We start from the raw sequence: 25,542 nt of genomic DNA, 5'->3' as shown, positions 1-25,542 counted from the left end.
AAAGAGTCTCAGCAGGTGACAATTGAAAAGCCTGTGTCGCCAGGCGTGTACTGGGGGTGCTGATACATGGGAGAGCTCTGCTGAAAATACTGAGCAGTATTCCAGAATCTGATACCGAAAAACGTCTGTGTCAATGACGAAGGCACACCCGACACCAAGGTCAGTCCAAGAGCTGTCTGTGCACACAAAAGAACTATTGCAAAATTCCGTACGAAGCTAATGAAACAAGGCAATTGAGCCAGGCTGGAGTAGTGTCCTTGGAAATGAATTAAGGCCCATGTGAACACAGGCTGCTGCACAAAGCTCAGGTGGTAAAGGCTCCACACTCATTGGGAAAGCTGCATGTAGCTACCAGAGTAGCAGCCGAAAGCAAACTCCAGCAGATCACAGACAAGAGGGACATGCCCCATACTCGTGACCAAAGGAGCCATAGAATGGGTGGCCACACATGGCAGACAAACAGCATGCATATCTGCTGAGGAGAAAGTCACAGCTATAGGCCAGTGGTAGTTTTGCCAAACAGATGCCACAATGATGGATAGTATTGAGATGGTGTAAAGAGGGATGGACATGCAGAGGCATAAACAAAACACCCACAGTCTAGTTTTGAACACACAAGGGACCAGTACAAATGGAGAAGGGTGGTTCAATCAGTACCCCAGGAAGTACCATTGAGGACACACAGGACACTGAGGGACCACATAGAGCGGGCTACCAGGTAAGACACGTGGGAGGACCAAGATAGTTTCCTATCGAGCATGAGCCCCAGGAATTATGTAGTTTAAATGAACGGAAGGGCAACAGGCCCAAGATGTAAAGACGGTGGAAGAAACCAATTGCGCCATGACAAATTCATACAAATGGTTTTGTCAGTGGAAAAACGAAAGTCATTTTTGATTAAGACATCACTTAAGATGCTGCTCAATGAGACATTTCTGTGGAGAATGCAATAGATGGCAAAACTGTAAATGAAAAGGGAGCCATAGATGCCCAGTGGCAGACAGGCAATTATAGGGTTAATGGTGATAGCAAAGAGGATGATGCTCAGGGCAGAACCCTGAGGCACACCACTTTCCTGGATAAAGGTGTGACATGGAAGAACCTACATGTACCTTTTAAAAATGCCTGAAGGAAATGGGGCAGGTGGCCAGAAAGTCCCACATGTAGATAGTGCAGAGGATACCAGTCCTCCAGCAGCAGGTGTTGTAGGCTTTCTCCAAATCAAAGAACATGGCCACAATCTGGGATTTCTGCAGAAAACCATTCATGACATGGGTGGACAAAGTGACGAGATGATCAACTGCATAACCCCGCACTCTAAAGCCATACTGTGAAGTGGTTAGTAAATTGCGAGACACTAGCCACCATACAAGGTATGCAGTGGAAGTTTGTACAGTTGCAGAATAATAAAATTCAGCCTAAAGAGAAAGTTAATAACAGCCTATGGAGGCTGTGATGACTGTAGTAGAAGTTTGTGCACACAGAAATGTAAACTGTTTTTGTAGAAGGTGGGCCCTGTTAATATTGCCGATAATAGAAAGGTGCTGCAATATCTGAATGTGAATATCATCTGGCCCTTGGGCAAAGAATCAGGATGAAGTGAGAGCATGGTCTAGCTCCTTCATACTAAAGGCAGCATTGTAGCATTCATTATTCAGAGAAGAGAAGGGTATTGCTCGAGCCTCCTCCACTCGTTTCCAATGGAGGCAGCCAGGGTGACAGTGAGAGTAGCTCAAAATCTCCGCAAAATGGTGGCCGAAGGTGTTGGAGATAGCAACAGGGTCCACGATGACATCATCTGTCAGCCGAAAATTGGGTAATGGGCCCAGATAGCCGTCAGAGGTTGGTCCAAATGGTGGAAGAGGGAGTGAAACAGTAAGAAGCACTAGTGAATGAAATGCAGCTAGCTTTTTTGCTATCCCAAAGAATGTGACGACACTATGCATACATCTGTTTATAATGAATGCAGTTTGCCACCGTAGGATGATAGTTTAAAACATGGAGAGCACGTCTCCATGTGCGAATTGTGTCACAGCATGCCTCAGTCCACCAAAAGACCAGGATATGGTGAGGTAAAGAGGAAGTGCGAAGAATTGAACATTCTGCAGCAGTAAGGATAACATTTTAAGATATTCCACATGGTCATCACAAGTGGAGAAATGATGTTCGTCAAAGGTTGCCAGGGAGGAGTAAAGCCTCCAGTCAGCTTTAGGAAGCTGTGATTTGGGTATGCACGTGGGTGGGATAGGAGTCAGCAAACGCATCGCACATGGGAAATGGTTGCTCGATGAGTCAGAGAGAATGGACCAATCAAGACAAAGTGCAACCTGGGCAGTGCAGAATAGGTGTACATGGAGACTGAAAGGAACGTGGGTGTTCCTGTGTTAAGAGGAAAGGTTAAGTTGATTAAGGTGGTCAGCGAAGAGGGCACATCTACAACAGGTTCTGGGAGAAACCCAAGACAGATGGTGCAAATTAAAGGCACTGAGTAGCAGAAAAGGGTGAAGTAGCTGCCCTGGTGACATCAAATGACGGAGGGATGTAAACGGTACAAAGGGAAAAGGCGAACTACAACAGCTTGAAGGCAGGAAGTCAGGGAGATAGGTTGATTATGAACGTCATTTCATACGAGCAGCATGACTCCCCATGAGATGGAACGCAGACTTTTCAAAATGGAACTGGTAAGAAATGCGAGAGCTCAAAGCAATCATGAGCATGCAGTTTTGTTTCCTGAAGGCAGGAAATACGAGGACACTGATGCCAAGAGCAGCCGTATATGCTCTTTGTTGGATCAAATATCACAAACTTTCCATAGGAGAAGAGTCATGACGAGGAAAAAATGAAGGGTGTCGCCTCGGCAGCTGCCAAGTGCCAGCCTTCGAAGACTCACTGCTACAGGGCACAGAGGCAGGAGGATCCTGCTCCATGAGGTCTACAGGCATGTCTACATTCTTCTATATCGGTCTGCCAAGTCCAGTGCAGCAAAATGGTTGGAAGTGCACACTGGTGACATGTAGGTCGGCCGGGCAAGGGTATCCCATGGCAACACCGTCAAAGGGGATCTCTGAGTTGGTGAAGGGGAAGACCGTGTGCCTTTGTTTGACTTCTTCGAGCCTGTCCGGTTAGGAGAGGAACATTCAGATGTAGGTTGGCTGGAGGGAAGTAGGAAGTCTTCCAAGAGTACTCTTTCTGTCCTGCCGGTTGTGTAGCTTGTGACTTCGGCCCACGAGGTGAAAGTCTGGTGACATGCTGCACAGCTGAAGAATGAAACGAGGATGCTACCAGGACACAGGGCAATTTCACAACCGCAGTGCTAAATTTGAGGTCACATGTCTGCGGCCACATCCTTCATAGATTAAGAGGTAACGTACTGTAGGTACAAGATTTCCAACTAGCCAGCAACTTGCGTGCAACCTGGTAGGCACTTTTTCCTTCATCCGAATCTCCTGGACAGCCCACTTATCAAGATACATAGGACAATCAGGGGCCCATGATAGCCAAGCACGAACCAGCCAAAGAGTGGCGAGCCTCATGGGGGGTACATAGTACAGTGAAATAGGCAAATGCAAATAGCAGAAAACTGTGGAAGAATACGAGGAAAAATATTGCCAAGATTGAAAAAGGCACATTAATACAAATCAAGAACTCTAAAAAATCTAAATCTTTCAAGATTAATAACAGGACCACTCACCAACAATGGCATTCTCCATTAGAGATCTGTGGCTGAAATGTGTAGTCTGTCACAGAACAGTTAAATGTAATCAACAGGAAAGTAAATAAAACCCACTGAGGATGGAACAACTGATGATACATTTTTGGGCGAGCACGAACTTATAACTGTTTGGCTAAAAAGCAGACCCTGTTAATTTTATTCTGTGTAGTCGTGGACACAGAGCTTGAAACTCCAACATGATTAAATACTAAATTTACTGTCTGATAAAACATGTTTTTGGTGTGTATTTTGCATGAGGTAGAACAAATTAATCTTTTACATTGTCAAAATGAGACCAAGTCTACTGCAAAGACAGCTATAATTCTGGCACTTTATCAGTTTGGTCTAGATAGCAAATATATATTTTTAATACTTCACACATGATTAGCTTCAGTTTGTTTGATCCAATCATCATGGCACCAACTATCTGACGCACCATATCTCAATGCTAGGCTTAGGTTGACAGCCTATGGTCGGTAAGTATGCACGGACCTGTGATTGGATACGTCTTATCTCATGTTCGACGTACTGAAGAAATGATGGTGGCAAACAAGCCAAAAACACAGCAGGTAACACTTCAGGGCTGAGAGGTCATTGCTGATATATAAAGCTATTCCACAACCTTTAATCCTTCCTGCCTGACTGCCAGAGACATCTTTTGTTGACTGGTTGATTTGGGTGAGAGGACCAAACAGCGAGGTCATCGGTCCCATCAGATTAGGGAAGGATTGGGAAGAAAGCCATACGTGCCATTTAAAAGGAATCATCCTGGCATTTGCCTAGGAAATACACGGAAAACCTAAATCAGGATGGCCGGACGTGAGTTTGAACCATCATCCTCCCAAAAGCAAGTCAAGTTTGCTAACCACTGCACCAGCTCGATCGGTAACATCTTCAGAGATCACATTGAAGTCTCAAGCCACCCCCACATTTATGGAGCTTTACAGAGGGCATTACCACTTGTTACAAGAAGCTGAATGCACAATTGACTCTGGCTGGTATAATTGTCTTTGATTAAAAGATTAAAAACACTTGTCATTATGCTTGTGCAAAGTCAGCATTCATATTTTATTAAACTTAACCTTCGATTCTTTTCTGTTAAAACTACCTTTGTGTTTGTAAATCTCTATTGTTTCCCTATACACGTGTGCATTATAATGCATTGTCTTGTCACACAGAATTTTATCTGCCCTTTTATGCAAGTCTGCAGAAATTTGTGGCCATTGTTCCCACAAGTAAAATCTCTTGGGATGTTATGCTGTGTTATTTTCATCTTCAATTTCTTCTTCTTGATTGACATTTCAATCCCTCTGCTGGGATGATTTTCAGGATCTAGTGGTGTCCACAGCTAGTGACATCAGTCACACAGAACTTTATTTCGTGGTTCGTACCTCGAAAAACATGTTCCGTTACAACTGATATGTCACTATGGACAAGGCAGCAGTTCCTTTTACATACACCAGGTTTCACTAGTGTATGCAGTGGATCTTTCGCTGTTCTCAGTAACACTTTCTTTCTCAGTGGGTCAAAAAGGTGGTACATAGCAAAACTTCTGACAATGCAATGTGTAAACCTGTTATTAAAAGGCAGGAAAACTGTCCCAGTTGGCAGCCTTTGTCATTCATTAGTCTTGGCATTCTCACTTTGGAGGGAGTGCTCCACCTCCTCAGTGGTGTAACTACTTTTTCTTGAAAGCCACTGTATGTGATTCAGCTTATCTTTTACATAAATCTACTCACAAATTTTATCAGCCCTTTTACGCAAGTCTGCAGGATTTTGTGGCCACTTTACTGAAAGTAAAATCTTTTAGTATGTCAGGCTGTGTTATTTTCATCTTCAATTTCTTTTTCTCAATTGACTTTTAAATTCCTCTGCAGAGATCATCTTCAGGATCTGGTGGTGTCCACAGATAGTGGAAAACAAAAATGATGTACCCAACATCCTAGGAGATTTTACCTGTTTATTAGCTCCGTCCACCAATGGTATACTGACACCTCTAACAGAAAAGAGAGTGTTAAGTTAAATAAAATGGGGAGGCCAATTTGCACCAACAGAATGATCGAGTCCTTTTAATCATGAATGATGACACCAGCCAGAGAATTATACATTCAGTGTCATGTGGAGAATGGTTGTGCCCTCTATACAGTTCTATAAATGAAGGGTTGTTTTGAATCTCTGTTGAAGTTCATTTTTATCTCTGGGGATGCATCCTACAGTCAGAGATGAGCACAGCCTCCTGGCCCAGAAGTTTTGAGTGAAGTGACCACTGGCCATGAAAGCTAACATTGCAAAGCCAAAAATTGTTACATTAGAAAACATTAAAAAATAATTTTTGCAATATGGACTGAACTCTTTACACTTTACAATTATTCATCTGAAAACAACTGACTCAGTTTCACACTACAGATTTCACTAGTTAGTTTTAGGCAGATCATCGACAAAAGCCAAGGCATTGCTGTACTTTAAAGACAGGCCGAGAGGAAATAATATATTCATATTTTGTGTGTGTGTGTGTGTGTGTGTGTGTGTGTGTGTGTGTGTGACCAGAGGACTGCTAATGTAGTTACCCGAGTTTGAGAGCTTGTCCGCCGGCCCGAAGCCCTTCTTCCCCCAGAAGTGTGACCTGCTCTTCCTCGCGACTCGGGTCAGCCATCTGCGGGTACGCAAGGTAGGTGGGTTGGTAGCTCTGATCAGCCTGGCAACACAACCCTGCGAGCGTAGCGTTCACCCTCTATTCGCCTGCCGCCTGACGCAGTGGCGACAGACCTAGGGCGAATCCATCGTCAGGATTCGGGGGAGGCGGCAGTGGCGGTTCGGGGAGGTGGGAGTCCAAACAACTCACATGCAGAGCACAAGCGAGTGGTAGAGAGCCGTCAGCAAAGAAAATATACGAGGAGTACGGTCACAAATAATATTTAGCGTGCAGGACAATCCTGGTCTCGTGCAGGAGTGTAACTTAGGAATATAAGGGAATTTTTTTATTCTACACAATATGAGGATCACATGCACAACAGATTCAGTCAATCCAATTTTGAAACAAGACAGAACAAGGTCACAAGTTGCTCTACATACAAACATACAACAAATTGTGTGTGTGCTGGGAACTGAAAAAGAATTATTCTTATAAAAGTTTCAAAAAATTATGAATTACAACTGCTACTGGCACTTCTTTCTGCAGAAAGACCTTTGTTGTACTCACTATGTTACTTTTACATATGCTACAATGAAATTAAAATAGCCTACTGCATACAAAATAATGCCTTATCTTGCTCAGTGCAATTATACATTACTCCCTGATGTATATACTTTCTCCTAGCAGTGTAACTCAAAACCATGAACAGTACAGTGACATCATGAAAAATTTAGTGTTTTGTAGCTAAAAACAAAGATGATGTGACTTACCAAATGAAAATGCTGGCAGGTCGACAGACACACAAACACAAACATACACACAAAATTCAAGCTTTCGCAACAAACTGTTGCCTCATCAGGAAAGAGGGAAGGAGACGGAAAGACGAAAGGAAGTGGGTTTTAAGGGAGAGGGTAAGGAGTCATTCCAATCCCGGGAGCGGAAAGACTTACCTTAGGGGGAAAAAAAAGGACTGGTATACACTCGTGCACACACACACACACACACACACACACACACACACACACACACACATATCCATCCACACATATACAGACACAAGCAGACGTCTGTATATGTGTGGATGGATATGTGTGTGTGTGCGCGCGCGCGCGCGCGAGTGTATGCCCGTCCTTTTTCCCCCCTAAGGTAAGTCTTTCCGCTCCCGGGATTGGAATGACTCCTTACCCTCTCCCTTAAAACCCACATCCTTTCGTCTTTCCCTCTCCTTCCCTCTTTCCTGATGAGGCAACAGTGTTGCGAAAGATTGAATTTTGTGTGTATGTTTGTGTGTCGACCTGCCAGTCACATCATCTTTGTTTTTAGATATATTTTTCCTACATGGAATGTTTCCCTCTATTATAACCATATCAGTGTTTTGTAGCATATTTTGCATCCAGTTCTATAGAATTTCTTCTACAGAGTAATTTAAAATTATTGATTTATCCATAACTTGCGGGAAAAAGGATACACAACAACAAAAGCATTTAAAGAGTTTGAACTCTCTGAGCAGTTTTGTGGGCTGAAATTAAGTTTTCATTTATGCTACACAGATTCAACGCTGCTTTCCTGCTTTACTGCAGATGGTGCTCTACCAATCTAGATCTGTTTACATCCCTGCTGTGCTTCACCAGACGCCTTTTCTTAATATGCTAGCACAAAAGTCAAGTTAACTACTCACCTATAGTCCGAGGAATCGAGCCGTTTATGAGTGCACAAAAACACCTACAACATCCCAGTGCTTCAGCTCTTTGGCTGCTGCAACTGCCAACTGATTGCTCCGATCTGCACATGCTCAGGTACGCATGGGAATAGCATCATCTTTCCAAGGTGATAAGTGAAAGAGGGTGCCCAAATGTTCTGGAGTGCTTTCTTTATTATGTGCGTGCAGTGGGTACACTGCATCACCATCGGAGTCTAAGTAGATGAGTTATAAGCTCAAATATGCTGCACCTCGTGCCATCAGGAATGTCTGCACCTCTTTCAGAGCCACTGAATTCACTTAGCAAGCATATCAAGGAAACAATCACGGCAAACCACAGAGCAGCATAAGTTTCCCTATCCTTACACAGGATATGATTGACAGGCCTTCTTTGATTTTCTTCTTTTAGTAGTGTAAGGTCATTGCCCAGGTGTCAGTTTCCTGAAGAAGTTCCATTGGTGGGGAAGAGAGACCTTGAAAAAATTGCCTTTGGGGATTTCTGACCTATGTCTGGTACAAAACATCAAGCTAATTTGTATAATTGTCAGTAGCCCATATCGTAGAGTGAAAGCCTAGTAACTGTAAACTCAATGGTTCAGATCTCACTACTAGCAACTTTTTTTTACTTTATATAAATTCCATGCGTATTTAAAAAATGTAATGTTTATTGATAAATACCAAATATTAATTTTTAAAACAAATATGCTGCTCTGTAGAACTTAAGGGCATGATAAAGTAATGTTACATATTAACAACTAGGAGGAAAGTAATGAGCATGTGTGAGCATGTTGCAACAGGCCTTACAGTCGTGCAAGGGAAGCTTGATGTAATATGAATGACAAGTGGTGCTAGCCCCCCAATGTTAGAGAGAGAGAGAGAGAGAGAGAGAGAGAGAGAGAAAGAGGGAGAGAGAGAGAGAGAGAGAGAGAGAGAGAGAGAGAGAGAGAGAGAGAGGTGTAGCCCAGAAATTTGGTATTGTTCACAGCTTTCTTTCATGTGCATGGGGAGAGTTCTATAAACCAAAGGCACTGCCTGAAGAAGAGTTGGTTGCCCACAGTCAACTACAGCAGCAGATTACCACTATATTGTACAACAGGCAGGAAAGGACTCAAGTCAAACAGCATGTTCAGCTGCAACCACATTTAAAAGGACTGCAAGGCAAGCAATCTCACAATCCACAGTGACACTGTGACTGCATGGGAACAGTCTCTTTGCTCGATCACCAGCACATTGTGTTCCACTGACGTGCGAGCATCAGCAGCAGTATTTGTGATGATACCAAGACAATAGGACCTGAACCAACAAGGGGTGGTGTCATGTGCTCTTCTCAGATTCAGTCTGAGTAGGGATTCTGGATGTACCTTCATATGGTGAGATGAGTGAACACGTAATGCACCCATGCACATTGTCAAACATGACATTTGGTGATCTGGTTGTTACGGTGTGGGGAAGCACAGTACACCCACCAGTCAATGTAATTCTGACACTGCACACTTCCCCACGTGTGTGTGTTCAGGGATGAATTCATCCCTGACTTGCATTTTTTAGGTGACAGTGTGTGACCTCCTGCAAAAACATGCTTGGAATGATACTATAATTGGTGAATGGACTGGCCTGCCCTTAACCACCCTCCCCCCCCCTCGACTTAAATCCCACTGACCACATGTGGCATGCATTAGGGAGACCTATTACTGCATGTCCACATGTACGAACAACCATCCGGCAGTAGTCAACTGAGCTGGTGAATGGAACGCCCTACCCCAAAATCTCCTTACCAATTTTGCGGCCAGCATGGGAGCACATTGCACAGCATGCACTGAGTTCTGTGATGATCACATGCCCTATTAACAACCATGTCCTCCCTGTGCAGGGGCCATTATGAATCACAGTGACTACAGTGTAATTACAGTCTAATTAGAAGTGTCATTTCTGTTTGTCTCACTGTGTATTTCTTTCAGTTACCTTCTGTACTACACCGTATCAGTTGATTTTATGTAAGGTACAATTTTCATTTAGCTGTGTTACTTGACAGTGACACACACTGTGACAGTTTCATTGTTAAGTTTTGCATTCCAAAGTAATACCTTTGTATTTTTAATTAGTGGCTGTTTGATAATAAATTTATGTTTGATACAGACATGCAAAATGCCTTACTTTTTAAATGAGAAGTTATACTCATCAATAATACTGTTTGATTTCCAGAAATAATGTGTTTTGTTTTCTATTTGATTTTTCACATTTTTGCGCCAAATTTTAATTTATTGCAAATTCTTGCATTTTCATGAGATTAGTAATAAAAAAAAGATTTTTATTAAAAAATTATTATTCAATATTTGTTATTTGACATTTCCATTTGTTGACAAATACAGAGTTTAAAAAAGCAAAAATGTTACTGCTAGAAACGTCCAGAACAGCAACTTTACGATACTTTTGTGCTACACTGTCAGCTACTGGCAATTACGTTAATAAATTTAAGGTGTTTTGTAATGCATCTCAGAAATCATCAAACACAGCTTTTTCATTGTGTTTCAGAGCACTGCATCTTACTGCTTCAGGAAATTGATTTACAGGCACTGACATTGATATCTCATGAAGTATGACAAAATTCAAAGAGGGCAGAGTGGCCCTAATACGCCTTTGTTAGACCCACTGGAGTACTATACTGAATTTAGTGTCTGAGACAACAAGAATGAATTTAGTTTATTTTTGTTGCATGAGGTCTATCATAGCAAAGACACAAATATGTGGCACACCTCTCGCAACATCATCTCACCTGTAGAGTGGGTGCAGATTTCACACTCAGACTGCCACACCACAAACCCAGTGTCAGGTGACTTGGGTACTTGTCCCACCTAATGGCAATAATTTAATAATTTGTCCCATCTGTTTGCAGTTAGTGCTTTAATGTGGGATGTATGTACTAAAAGAGTACAACTGCACATCCATCACAGTACAATGGCACAGTGTGTGAAGATAACAGAAAGCAGAACTTTGAGGCTGCAAGCACACTGATTGAAAAAAAGGCTTGCAATTCTCTTCCATAGCAGTATTCTAGCATATCCATGTTTGTATCATGTACAATAACTGAGCCAATAAAGAACCTTACAACTGCACAAATTGAAGTTAAGAGTCAAGTTCAGATGCCCCACATTTTTTTATGAAGTACAATTTCTATGAAATTAAATTTCCATGAGGAAAAATCAATGGTGTTAAAATACATGACAGTACAAGGGGATGTTGTGTTTCATACACAGTTACAGCACGAGTACATTGCTGACAAGTGAGATGCAGTGTAATCTGTGATAAGCCATGTAGTGCACACAGTTAAAACGTGACTGCTACACTGAATCTAATAAGGGACACCAGGGAAAGAATGTTGGTGTGATCACTTACATCTATCTTTTGTGGCTTTACATCCGTCAGCACATGCATACATTGCTGAGAGAGAGAGAGAGAGAGAGAGAGAGAGAGAGAGAGAGAGAGAGAGAGAGAGAGAGAGAGAGAGGGGGGGGGGGGGGGGGGAGGGAGGGAGGTCTGCCTACACAACAACTATTCTGTCACACAGGAAAGGTGACCAAAACCTGCTTTCAGAATCTCAGATCATTCAGCAGATTCTCAGTTTCCTAAATAAAAATGAAAAATGCTGTAAGTTTAAGTCCACCTACACAAAACAATTACTTATACATTCCACCCTGGATTTTCCGTTGTTTGATTTTACTTCTGCTTCTGTTACAGTTCCCAACGTATCTTTAAACAATTGTGTGACCTGTGTGGAAGATCTTGATTTAACGAGTCTTTGTGTAGGACACACAATCTTTATGGAGACCTATGTTTGTCTATCCCATTAAAAAAGGGGTGTCTAATTAATCTGTGGCTTGAATGACAGCCCAGATGCTCTTTAACTGCAATTGTCTATTTCATGAAAGGACACTGGATGTTCAGTAGGACAGAACCTGACATTTTGTTTATTGACTATGCCATTAGCGCGGATGTATGCTTTGTCAGAGAACCAGACATTGTGCATGAATCCTCCTCCCCCCTGAATTACTCAAGCAGCGAAGTTACACATGTCTTCTTTCTGCTGATCAAGAAGAGTATGGAGCTCTGTCATTTTGTATGGGTATAAATGAAGTCTGAATGAAGAATTTGCTGTACAGAGATACAGGTTATTACAAGTTCAGCTGTGGTTCTCACAGCTTCCACATTTTCTTGTGATCAGATTTGAGACACACATTTCCTATTGTTTTCAAATTGCTGATACAACTTGCAGATTTTTTTCGGCAGCAACGCACCCTGCGTTAAAACGTTGACAGAAATATCTCTGTGTAATAATCCATATTCTCTTGCTTCTATTTTCTGGCTTTCTGTTGAGCAGTCAGTGGTCCCTTGTCTGACATTTAATGAACTGCTCTGAACCGAGTCCTAGAGAACTCTCCAGAAACCACTACACATTGACCAGTGTTTACAAATATGTTGCTTCGCTAGAACTGTGAAATAAATATCAAATGGTTCAACATCTCCTACAGCATGCTGTAGGTCTGTTACATCTGATACGGAAAAAAATTTCTCTTATCCCCTGAAATTACTCTTTCCATAACAACATTATACCAATTACCTAAAACTCCCTCATGCATTAAAAAACAAAGGCATGTTTTCTAATGAGCTACTTATTACAAGAACCTTATTTAGCTTAGAAAGTTCCACTGATCAAAGCAGTGGTTTGCAGCGCACATGCCAAAGGCTACAGGGAAACTATTTTGAAGTGCTAAGAGTTTGTTGTCACAGACTCATCTCAGTTATTACAGCATACAATAAATTAAGAAAAGTAACTAAAAAACTGTAATAGTTTTTAAAACTGGCATGCAATTACACTATGTTTCTGTTCTCCTCCCCAAATCCATCTAACCTCATTCCAGTGTTGTCTGTACTCTTCATTAAGACTTAATGTACAACAGAAAATATATCACAACAAAGTTAACTGCCTGTGAGAAGAACCACTACCTCAAAATGTAACAAACCATAGTGTGATAAGTTTCAAACAACATTACTTCACTTTTAAACCCGCAGATTTGTTACTAGATACATGCATTTCAAAACCTACATGGCAATCAACATCTAGTGAGACCCATAAAGTTATGTGACAATGTGCAACATTGGTGCATAGTGCCAGTCAATCTTATATGAATCACCAGCTATTTTCTAACTTTGAAAAAGCTGTGCAGTGAAAACTACCATAACCTTGTTTTATTTGTTTTGTGACTAAGCACTTATAAAATCGTAATAAATGTACTTACTCCCAAATGGAAGTTGGAGGGGAAAAAGAGGGACAGATTTATTTTACTTCTGCTTTAAATTACTATAGCAAATTCTAAAGACAAATAAAGGACAAAAGGCTTATGATGAAAATTCACTAAATAAACTTACTGACAATGTAAAAGCTTTTTAAACAATTCATAAGGGGGTAAATTGTGTCATATATTGAACGACTTTAGAATACAGTAAATCAGAATGGCAGTCTGAGACCTTATCTTTACGAAAACTAGCAGGGATTGACTATGCATTAAGGAGCATAAAAACTGAAAATTCATCTAGCAAAAGATATGGCTTTAGCAAGCACAAGCATGTGAGGAGACTTTCATAAATGAATCAACAATAAGGTTAATCCACTGATAGCAGGCCTAATAGCCCTGTGGAGTTTTATGAACCATCGGTGGGGTGGCTTGCTTGCCTCAGTGATACCGATAGCCACACCATCAGTACAACCACAACAGAGGGTTGCATGTTGAGAGGAACTTGTGGTTCCTGAACAGGGGCGGCAGAAGCCTTTTCAGTAGTTGCAGGGCAACAGTCTGGATGATTGACTGATCTGGCTTTGTAACTTTACCCAGAAAGGTCTTGCTGTTCTGGTACTGTGAACAGCTGAAAATAAGGGAAAATTATAGCCATAATTTTTCCTGGAGACATGCAGTTCTATTGTATGGTTAAATGATGATGGTGTCCTCCTGGTTAAAATATTCCAGAGGTAAAATAGTGCTCCTTTCAGGCGTATGGGTGGTACTTTTCAGGAAGATGATGTCATCAGGAGAAACAAACCTGGCATGCTACAGATCGGAATGTTACATCCCTTAATCGGGCAGGTAGGTTAGAACATTTAAAACAGCAAATACAAAGTCCAACAGGGGTCATAAAGGAGTGCATTTTATAATGAATAACAAAATAACAATGCAGGTTAGCTACTATGACCAGCACAGTGAATGCATTATCATAACCAAGATAGACATGAAGCCCTCGGCTACCACAGTAGTGCAAGTTTGTATGCCAACAAGCTCCACAGATGAATAGATTGAAGATATATATATATATGATGAAATGAAAAATTATTCAGACAGGTAAAGAAGGTGAAAATTTAATTGTGATGGGGGGGGACAGAAATTTGATGGTAGGAAAACAGAGAAGGAAAAATAGTAAGTGAATATGGCATGGGGAAAAGGAATCTAAGAGGAACGCACCTGGTAGAATTTTGCACAGAGCATAATTTCATCATCACTAACACTTGGTTTAAGAATCATAAGAGAAGGCTGAATATGTGGAAGAGACCTGGAGACACCAGAGGGTTTCAGATTGGTTATATAACAGAGTTTTAGGAACCAGATTTGAAATTCTAAGACATTTTTAAGGTAGAAGTGGACTGACCACAATTTATTGGTTATGAACAGTACATTAAAACTGAAGAAACTGCAAAAAGGTAGAAAATTAAGGAGATGAGACCTGGATAAGTTGAAAGAACCATAGGTTGAGAGCTTTAGGGCGAGCATTATGGAATGGTTGACTAGGATATGGGAAAGGAACACAGTAGAAGACAAATGGATAGATTTAAGCAATGAAATAGTGAAGGCAGCAGAGGTTCACACAAGTAAAAAGACAAAGCCTAGTACAAATCCTTTGATAACGCAAGAAATATTGGGCTTGAGAACGTGTGTAAGGGTTTAGAAGCATGTTACACTAAGGGAAAGATAGAAAAGAATTTGACAGTGCTCTAAAAGATCTAAATTGAAACAAGGCCCTGGGAGTAGAGGATATTCCATCAGAATTACTGATAGTGTTGGGAGAGCCACCCATTACAAAACTTTTCCATGTGGTGTGCAAAATGTAGGAGACAGGCAAAATACCCTCAGACTTCAAGAAGAATGTAGTAATTCCAATTCCAAAAAACGCAGTTGCTGACAGGTGTGAAAATTAGAAAACTACAGTTTATCAAGTCATGGTTACAAAATACTAACATGAATTCTTTACAGAAGAAGCTGACCTCGGGGAAGATCAGTTTGGATTCCAGAGAAATATAGGACCACATGAGGCAAAATTGAGCCTCCAACTTATCTTAGAAGATTGGTTAAGGAAAAGCAAACCTTCATTTATAGCATTTGTAGACTTAGAGAAAGGTTTTGACAATGATGACTGGAACACTCTCTGCCTGTCACCAAGTTTACTCAATATGTACACTGAACAAGCAGTAAAAGAAACCAAAGAAAAAATTTGGGGGAGAAGAAATAAAAACAGACGATTGCTAATTGCAATTCTGTCAGATACAGCAAACGATTTGGAAGAGCACTTGAATGGAATGGACAGTGTCTTCAAAGGCAGATAAAAAAATTATCAACAACAGAAAAACAAGGATAATGGTATGTATTTGAATTAAATCAAGCGATGCTAAGGGAATCATATTAGGAAATGTGACAAAGTAGTTGATGAGTTTTGCTATTTGGGCAGCAAAATAACCAATGATGGCTGCAGTAGAGAATATAAAATGTGGACAGGCAATAGCAAGAAAAGGATTTCTGAAGAAGAGAAATTTTTTAACATTGAATATAGATTTAAGTGTGAGGAACTGTTTTCTGAAGGTATTTGTCTGGAGTGTACCCATGTACAGAAGTAAAACAGACAATAAACAGTTTACAAAAGAAGAGAATAGAGGCTATCGAAATATAGTGCTACAGAAGTATGCTGAAGATTAGATGGGTCAATCACATGATAAATCAGGAAGAACTGAATAGAACTGAGAAGGCAAGAAATTTGTGGTGCAACCCAAATAGAAGAAGGGATCGGTTGACAGAACACATTCTGAGACAAAGGGATCACCAATTTAGTATTGTAGGGGAAGCATTGGGGGAGGGGGAGATGAAAAATCGAGGGGATCAAGAGATGAATACAGTAACCAGATTCAAAAAAGATTGTAGACTGCAGTAGTTACTCGGAGATGACGAAGCTCATTCACGATGGAGTAGTGTGGAGAGCTGCATAAAACCAGTCTTCAAAATGAAGAGCACAACAACATACTTTATCCTCATTTAGAGAAAAACACAACATACATTGTGAGAATAATATTGGGAAAGTTTTAGCAGCAGTAAATACAGATTCAATTCAGATGGGACATGCTACTGAAATAATCACTAACTGTTTTGGATCAGAATTATTTGCTTTATGTCTCAAGCAATCACTATGCTGGTTAGAAGGTTTGTGGTGAAGTTATTCATCTCTAGTGCTGCAACTTACACAGTGCTCTACACTGATAATGTCATCAACAAAAAAAATCTATCCTTCAAACCTTTAAAGGTGTCAAAAAAAAAAAAAAAAAATGAAATATCTGAAGAGAATAAATTACAAACTTCACATTTCTGAAAAAATTATACTGGCACTGTTTTGCAAACTAATGATAGTAAATTATATGCCACTTTCTAAGAAACTTCAATGTCTTTGTTGATTTTTGCTTTTTTTCTGTAAGCCATCACCTAATATTTTCTACTTTGCCTTCCTTCTGCAAGTCACTGTATCTTCGGGTTTCTTGAATCATATACAGATATTGGGAATACTGTATGTCTTACAGACAATGAGAATACTGTATGTCAATGGCAACAATGTTTTCTCCGTTCCAAAGTATCAATACTTCTAAAAATACTGCAATCCACAATACCTAAATATTTACTGACTACTTTTCTATAAATACCACTGATTCCCCAAACATTCATTTTGGTTATCACACACATCAGCAACATAAAAATCTATTTTGCCTACATAGAGTACAGACATCAACATACATACATACATACATACATACATAAAGGGTGAGTATTTTAATACTGCACTACAATCTGCACCGATATTCCACAGTAGTCAACTTTACAAAAGAAGGAGTTAAACAACGTATATGCAAGCACTCCGAACATTAAGTACAAAAGACACTGCCAGCACCAGAGTTCATCCTTCCTTCAAAATTTTCAGCTTTGAGGCATTCATCAAAAAGTAAAATGTACACAAAAATTAGGAATTAATATATTTCCAGGTTGTCAAATCTCAAAAACTGATAAATTCTTAAAGTCTATCTCTGTAAGTAAACAAGCTGCAACTGTATTTTAAACAAGGATATTTCCTCCCCCCCCCCCCCCCCCCTCTCTCTCTCTCTCTCTCTCTCTCTCTCTCTCTCTCTCTCTCTCTCTCTCTCTAATGAACTCTGTGCTGGCAGTCTCTCAAATATAAAACTAGGTTGTACAAATGCAAAGTGGACATACTCCATTTCCAAATACCATGAATGCTTTTCAATACATGGATCGAACTGCGACATTCACTAAAACGACAACACACAATACAAAACAGGGCTGTGATGTGAGCTGGATCACTGTATTGTGAGTGAGTTCCACGTTTGGACTCTACAAGATTATAGAAAAAAATTCTGAAGTCACCACGCAATACTGAGACATTCTGGGGTAACAGCTCATCTCGCTACAATGGGTTATCTGCCAGGCAATTTGTTAAAACATAACACACCTGTAATTGAGATCTTTATCAAATATATGGCCAGCAGTTGCAGCAGATAAGGATTTCCACAGAATGCCACTTCTGGATTTGAAGGGCTTAACATTTTTGTATAACTAAATTTCTATCAAATAAACATCAGAATAGGGTCTTCAACATCCTTCAATTAATGAAACAATCACAGCACAAACCTTATCTGCTGCAACACTCAACTGAACAAGATAAACTTTATTTCTCCCCAGTTAAATTCATCAGTCACAAAAGACACTGAAGTGTTAGTATTCAAATAAGGTGTCATGCAATATTTTGTTATTTGAAGAATCCTTTACACAAACAGGAATTAAGTTACACACATCAATTACTAGAACAACAAGTAAAAAAATGATTTATCACTGAAGTGGCATAGACCTGTGATAAAAACCTCAGTACAAATTGACAGAATATTACATGTTACTGAATATTCCTGCTTATGCCATAAATTGAAATTACTGTTTGTCTTTACAATATTCGATAACTGAGCCTGTTTTACAGAATTTAAAGAAAAATACTGCTGTGTTTGTCAGTTGTCATTCTAATATTTACTATCAAAGTGATTTAAAACCTTTAAGCTTAGCCCTTTGTTCTTTGCTTATCACAATATAACACCGTGTGATCCAAGTTCAAATGAAAGAAGCTTTCATTACAAAATGACAGTATAATCTTTATGAAAATGTTAGTGTCAATGTTGACTGCCTAATCCCTGTAATCCCAGAACCTGTCGAGATGCATAATCCTTACTGCTTTATCTCTCACTCCCAAACACTTATCAGATAACATTTTATGAATTTCTGGGAACTTCTAATGTAACATTATTAACATGCCTCAAGTAAGCTCTAGCATACTGAGCTGCATGCAGCCATATTTGTCAACAACAAGAAAGACTCACCACTTTAAGCCAAGCCCTATCATTACATAATCCCTCAATTTCACAGTCTGCAAAACATATGGCATGTCCCATTCTTATATTAAACCATCCAAAATTACCCATTTTCAGCACCCAATAACTTGAGAAATCCTAAACTAAAAACACTATCTTATATGTCTGGAACAACACCAATTTGAACTTATCTGAGTATAGTGACCCAAATATTCTCAAACATGAAACATTATAAATTTTGCAGACTTTTGAAAATTTAAAAATGTTCTGGCTATGGAAATAAGGTTTATTTTTTGAAAGTATAAAGAAAGAAAACATCAAAAATTCCATTTTACCTCATCGAAGAACACTTGGGTCTTCCTCAAGATGTGCTTCAATTCTGTGAGTTCAAGGAAGTTCCGCTTCAGAGCCTCTGCATTCTGATTCACTTCACTCAGCTCATTCTCCAGCTTTTCAAATGTTGCCTGAAATGTGGTAAAAACTATTAAAGTGTCTTCAAACAACATAGTTTCAAAAGAAACACACTGAACTGAAATATGAAAGTCCTCAAACACTGACAGCAGCAGTAATAATAAGGATAAGCAGTTTATTATTAAAGAAACATTTCAAGTGCCTTTGAATGAAACTCAAAATCATGTGCAACGAATGAGACTGCACAGTCTACAGACAAATTATGCAGAACAAATGAAACTGCATATTCTACATAATCCACCAGATTATAGTAATCTTTAGAACTCTAAGATTCTGAGTTACATATTGGATTTTAAATTTTCAATCAGCACCTTATTCACTGAACACGATTCTGAGCATCATTCAAAGGCATGACATATGTTTCTTTGATTTTTGTTACTTCTGGACCCATCATTTCACAAAGCATTTGACATTTCAGTTTTCTTTACTGACAGTTAACTATCACACCACTGTAAAAGAGCTACACCTCAAAGAGGTGGATTTTTTGACACTTGCAGCTGTTTGTGAAATATTTCAATTTTGTCTCAAATTGTTAATCAAGTTTTTCTTAGTTATCTCAATTAATTCCATACATTTAAACCATTTTCTGTAAAACTTGACCCCACACTGGTCAATTTAACCCCTCATTTATCCATTTCCATTTCTGCTTGGCTATGAAAATTCAGGAAAAGTCCACTGTGTAATTTTCCCTCAAATCACTAAGTTTTTCTTAATTACCCTGATTACTTTCAAGCAATTAAATTTTCTTTTGTGGCACTATAGCTCACACTGGTTTTTGTGATCAATTGGTCCTACCTCAGGAGGAGGAAATCTGCCATCCCTTTTTAAACTTCTGCAACCTATCCTTCTCCCCTGCCTGAGGAACAATATTTTGTTTACTTCAATAACTTTTGCTGCTACATTTCTAATGTGGTGAAAATTTCCGTGTGTGCCTCTCACAAGGTGACCTTAACGACAGACTGGCACTCTTCTATTTTCTTCATTACAAATTAAAGCAGCAGCCCTGCTAATGACCAAATTCCTGAACCAAGAGGTGGCAGAAAGTAGCAAACAACCTGGCAGCTGCAGCAAATCAGTGTGTTGGAAGATCTCCCGAGAGTCGTGTACCTGTGATAATGGTACCAGAGGTACCTGATCTGTCATTGCTCGTCCACCTGACTGCAAGTGCCGTGTCGATGATAGATTTAGACATCCTGTGCAGGATGGACAGGGACAGGCGCGGCTCGTAATTTAAGGCTCTGAGGCGGAGCCGCCCCAAAATATATGTTAAAGTAAATTTCGCAAGAACATATTACATAGTTTAAATTATCAGGACGAATTTCGCATAATTCCCATTCTGATTAAAATAACGACGGTCAACGTTTTTGGAACTGTTTGTATCGATAGATGTTTTCCGAACGGTTAGTAGTGTTTAGGCTGCGCCTTGGAACGTCCGTAAGCTGCATGTAGTAGCGGTTTGGGGGCGTGGCTTCTGCATAGTACTGCTCTTTATGGGCGACCCGAAGGCTCAGAGCTTGCAGCCTAAGGGTGTCATACCAACCACCACACGTTTTTCACGTTCCACTATCTATGTAATAAAGGAATGCAGAGTGGCCGAAACTTCGCTATCCAATCTCTGTCTCTGCACATCTCTACTACGCTTCGATGTGTCATTAATCGACGTTTAGTATTATTGTTTTGATAATGTTTTACATAGTTGTTTTGTTTCTGCCCTTGGCTATTTTATCCACATTTAGAATAAGTTTGCAAATATCCCGCCAGAGTGCACTAGACTACAGTAACATAACAGTACTGCCATCTAGCGAGAGTTTCATAAGTGATTAGAGGACAAAGCGCGCGAAATTTGACCCATTACTTTTCTTGCTTGCTGATGCTGACTGCTTTTTTTGATATCGTGTGATATTAGCAAGTTTCTTTTTCGGAGTATATTTTGCAAGATTTTAGTGAGTTTTACTTGCACAAGACCTGTGACGTTACCAAAACATCACAGTATCGTCATGCGAACTCGTAAACTTCGAGCTTTGGAGGTAAACCACAATAAACACCTTAAGTTTAGAACTGAAAACACCTAAAATATTAAGCATTAAAGATCTCTCCGAAACGCGTCTTTTCATATGATTCGCTGCAAAGTGTCAAAATGTAATGATGGCGTTTAAAAACACTAACCAAAGATTTTAACTCGAAGTTAGCTTCTAATGATATTTAATACCTGATTATAGAAGATACAGTGCGTAAAATTATAGCTAGAGAGTGATATGCCCATCCCCCTCCCTTTGAATTCTTAGCTGTTTACGTCAGACTAATCTGTAGCGTAACCCGAGGTCTATGTTGGCTCCGATCGATAAATACCGCAGCCTTCCCCAGTATAGAAACCACGAGCCGCGCCTGGACAGGGACCAGGGAGGACTCAGGGCATTGTCCTGACCCCTCTAACCAATAAGCTTGAGGTGCTCTCTATCACAAACTGAGCCAGTGAGACTCACTTCACCTGTTTTGGGGAAACTTATTTTGTCTGGTGTCAAGAGGAAGCAAGGAGTCTATTAAAAGTCGGCAGTTCAAACATACAGCAAATGATGGTACCCCTTAGGAAAATGGCAGCAAGGACAGAAAAAGACATCAGGTGCACTTGCACTCAGTATTTGTGCCTGGGGCCTAATTTCAAAATGTTGAAGATGCTATTCCAGCAGCCACTGAGAGAACAGATTGCAACCAACAGCAAATTGTAGCACACTTTGGAAAAAAATTATTCCCGTTCTCCTGGCTTCGAGATCATACTTTCATCATTCCAGGGACTGGCAGAGAAGGATGAGAATACCTGCCTTGCACAGGGAGTTTCAATGAAGCTCACAATTTACAGCATTGTTCCCACGACTGATCGTGACCCTTTGGTTCCAAGTTAAGTGGAAGGGCTGAACCAGACACTGTGACAGTTCTGTGGCAAGCTAGGCTGTGACTTCCTGGACTTGCAGCACAGAGCTGATACCTATACAGTCCCCCTAAATGGGCTAGGTGTGCACCACACAAAGGCATTTTTTAAATTAGGCAACTCTCCATCCAACTCAAATAACGATAGCTGTAGGAAACTGAGATTATCGGTTTGAGATCGAATAAAATGGCTTCCACAAATGAGAGTATTAAAATCCTATGGTAAACGGCCAAAGCATTCACTACAAAGTGCCAGAGTTGAAGCACTCCTAAAAATCAGTGAAATTCACTTAACACTAGGTACAGACTATACAGGGACTATAGAGGGACTATACAAGGGCGATGTTCTTGAGGACAATATTATGGAAATGGAAGAGGATGTAGATGAAATGGGAGATAGGATACTGCGTAGAGAGTTTGACAGCGCACTGAAAGATCTAAGTCGAAACAAGGTCCCAGGAGTAGACAACTTTCCATTAGAACTACTGACAGCCTTGGGAGAGCCAGTCATGACAAAACTCTACCACCTAGTCAGCAAAATGTATGAGACAGGCGGAATACCCTCAGACTTCAAGAAGAATATAATAATTCCAATACCAAAGAAAGCAGGCGTTGACAGATGTGAAAATTACCGAACTATCAGTTTAATAAGTCACAGCTGCAAAATACTAATGCGAATTCTGTACAGACGAATGGAAAAACTGGTAGAAGCCGACCTCGGGGAAGATCAGTTTGGATTCCGTAGAAATATGGGAACACGTGAGGCAATACTGACCCTACGATTTATCTTAGAAGCTAGATTAAGGAAAGGCAAACCAACGTTTCTAGCATTTGTAGACTTAGAGAAAGCTTTTGACAATGTTGACTGGAATACTCTCTTTCAAATTCTAAAGGTGGCAGGGGTAAAATACAGGAAGCGAGAGGCTATTTACAATTTGTACAGAAACCACATGGCAGTTATAAGAGTCGAGGGGCATGAAAGGGAAGCAGTGGTTGGGAAGCAAGTGAGACAGGGTTGTAGCCTCTCCCCGATGTTATTCAATCTGTATATTGAGGAAGCAGTAAAGGAAACAAAAGAAAAATTCAGAGTAGGTATTAAAATCCATGGAGAAGAAATAACACAGCTAACCACCCGAATAACATAAAAGCATAACGATAACTTAATTGCCTAATATAATCACCCTGATAAGGAGACCTCACTCACCGTGAGGCCATTTCCTAGGATGGCCTTCGGCGGATTATGGTGGCCTTGAAGCATTTCCAGATGCTAACATTTTGGCTTGGAAGACATGGAGTATTGCTGAGACTACAGGACTGTTGGCTAAACAGCCTTATGGTACTCTTGTTCCAAGCATGCCATTTGTTTTGACTACGAGAAGGAAGAAGTTAAATGCTGATGAGTACCTGTTTTTATGGGCCAAAGTCAGCAATGGCAACTGTAAAATAAAGATCAATGGTGATTGTATGATTTATTATAGACAAATTGATCGGAGGTCTGATGACATTGTAATTCTGTCAGAGACAGCAAAGGACTTGGAAGACCAGTTGAACGAAATGGACAGTGTCTTGAAGGGAGGATATAAGATGAACACCAACAAAAGCAAAACGAGGATAATGGAATGTAGTCTAATTAAGTCAAGTGATGCTGAGGGAATTAGATTAGGAAATGAGACACAAAGTAGTAAAGGAGTTTTGTTATTTGGGGAGCAAAGTAACTGATGATGGTCGAAGTAGAGAGGATATAAAATGTAGACTGGCAATAGCAAGGAAAGTGTTTCTAAAGAAGAAAAATTGGAGAAGAAGAGAAGAAGAGAATAGAAGGTTTCAAAATGTGGCACTACAGAAGAATGCTGAAGATTAGGTGGGTAGCGCATAACTAATGAGGGGGTATTAAATAAAATTGGGGAGAAAAGGAGTTTGCGGCACAACTTGACTACAAGAAGGGATCGGTTGGTAGGACATGTTCTGAGGCATCAAGGGATCACCAATTTAGTATTGGAGGGCAGCGTGGAGGGTAAAAATCGTAGAGGGAGACCAAGAGATGAATACACTAAACAGATTCAGAAGGATGTAGGCTGCAGTACGTATTGGGAGATGAAGCTCGCACAGGATAGAGTAGCATGGAGAGCTGCATCAAACCAGTCTCAGGACTGAAGACCGCAACAACAACTAGGTACAGAAAGCTGGTTGCAACCTGAAATTGATAGCACTGGGGCAAATTTAAATGCATATCAAAAGGATACACAAATGGGAAGTGGAGGTGCTATATTTGTCACAGCAGACAAACTCAAATCCATCAAGATAGACATTGAAGCTGCATGTGAGATTGATTGGACAAGACTCAGTATCAGGGGTGGACATAAAATGATAACTGGATCCTTCTATCGTCCACGAGCTCGTCTCTTGATGTAATCAAGAATTTTAGGGAAACCTCAGTTCACTTGTACATAAGTTCCCCAATCACATTGTAATCATTGTTGTAGACTTTAATCATCCAACAATTAATTGTGAAAATTACAGTTTTGTTAGTGGTGGGCGTGATAAGGCATCTCGCCTTCTCCAGAAACTACCAACAAAGTACAAAGGGCAACTAAATCAAGCAGAAAGATATGCAAGTTCAGTAAACTAGATAAAAAAAAAAATCAGTAGTATCACATCTCATTGAGGAATTTGAAACTTCCAGCACAGGGCAGGAGCATGTAGAGGAAATATGGCTCAAGTTTAAAAGAATGGGCTGGTACGTATGTAGTAGAAAGTTTATAATGGATGGGCCCCCATGGTATATTGTCACTGTAAAGACACTTCCAAAGAAACAGAGATTACTGTAAATAATGTAGTGCTGCAGATAGATGCTGAGTAAAACGCATTTGGCTGTGTAGAGAGCAATGTGTGATGGCTTAAATTTGGTTTTGTTTTACTTCAGGGCACAAAAAGCAACTAGGGTCATATGCATGCAAGTCAAAACACACAGACAGAGAGGAGTTAAAAAATGACTAAACGTCAATCCCAACCAACACGAGAGAAGGCAGCTAACAACAGGGACATGGAGAAAGTGCTACCAAAGACACCAATAGAAACAGAGGTCCAAAACTAATAATTAAATGGCATTTGCCATATTGTTTTGGCACATGAAAAGTAAAACGCGGTCGACAGCCCGCACGTCATTTACTAAAACAACCAATAACTCAGACGACAAACCTAGGTGGGAATGTAAACAGGTAAAAATGTACATTCTGTAGGGAAGTGGCAGACAGTTAAAAGTTGTGCGCAATGTGCACAAAGTGGTTGGGGAGTGCCACTTATCAAATGACGATGGCTAAAAAGGCAGTGCCCAATACGAAGCCCAATTAGAATGACCTCCTCCCAGCAGGAGGGTCGAG

The 25,542-nt window shown here is 40.2% G+C and overlaps 1 protein-coding gene across 6 annotated transcripts in view; it reads right to left on the bottom strand.

The window, feature by feature from the left end:
* LOC124552695 (V-type proton ATPase 116 kDa subunit a1) overlaps positions 1-25,542 on the bottom strand; it is a 113,597-nt gene that overhangs the window by 70,937 nt on the left and 17,118 nt on the right. For 2 of the 6 annotated variants that reach the window (XM_047127033.1, XM_047127034.1), the window contains exons 3-4: positions 19,102-19,230; positions 6,280-6,407 (exon numbers count right to left, since the gene is read on the bottom strand). In XM_047127033.1, coding sequence (XP_046982989.1) covers positions 6,280-6,407; positions 19,102-19,230 — 257 coding nt within the window. The remainder of the gene's footprint in view (positions 1-6,279; positions 6,408-19,101; positions 19,231-25,542) is intronic. The other 4 variants (XM_047127035.1, XM_047127037.1, XM_047127038.1 and 1 more) reach the window with 2 other exon arrangements.

Source organism: Schistocerca americana, chromosome 10 (genome assembly GCF_021461395.2).
Source record: "Schistocerca americana isolate TAMUIC-IGC-003095 chromosome 10, iqSchAmer2.1, whole genome shotgun sequence".
Taxonomy (NCBI): Eukaryota; Metazoa; Arthropoda; class Insecta; order Orthoptera; family Acrididae; genus Schistocerca; species Schistocerca americana.
This window is presented reverse-complemented; position numbering and strand designations above follow the sequence as displayed.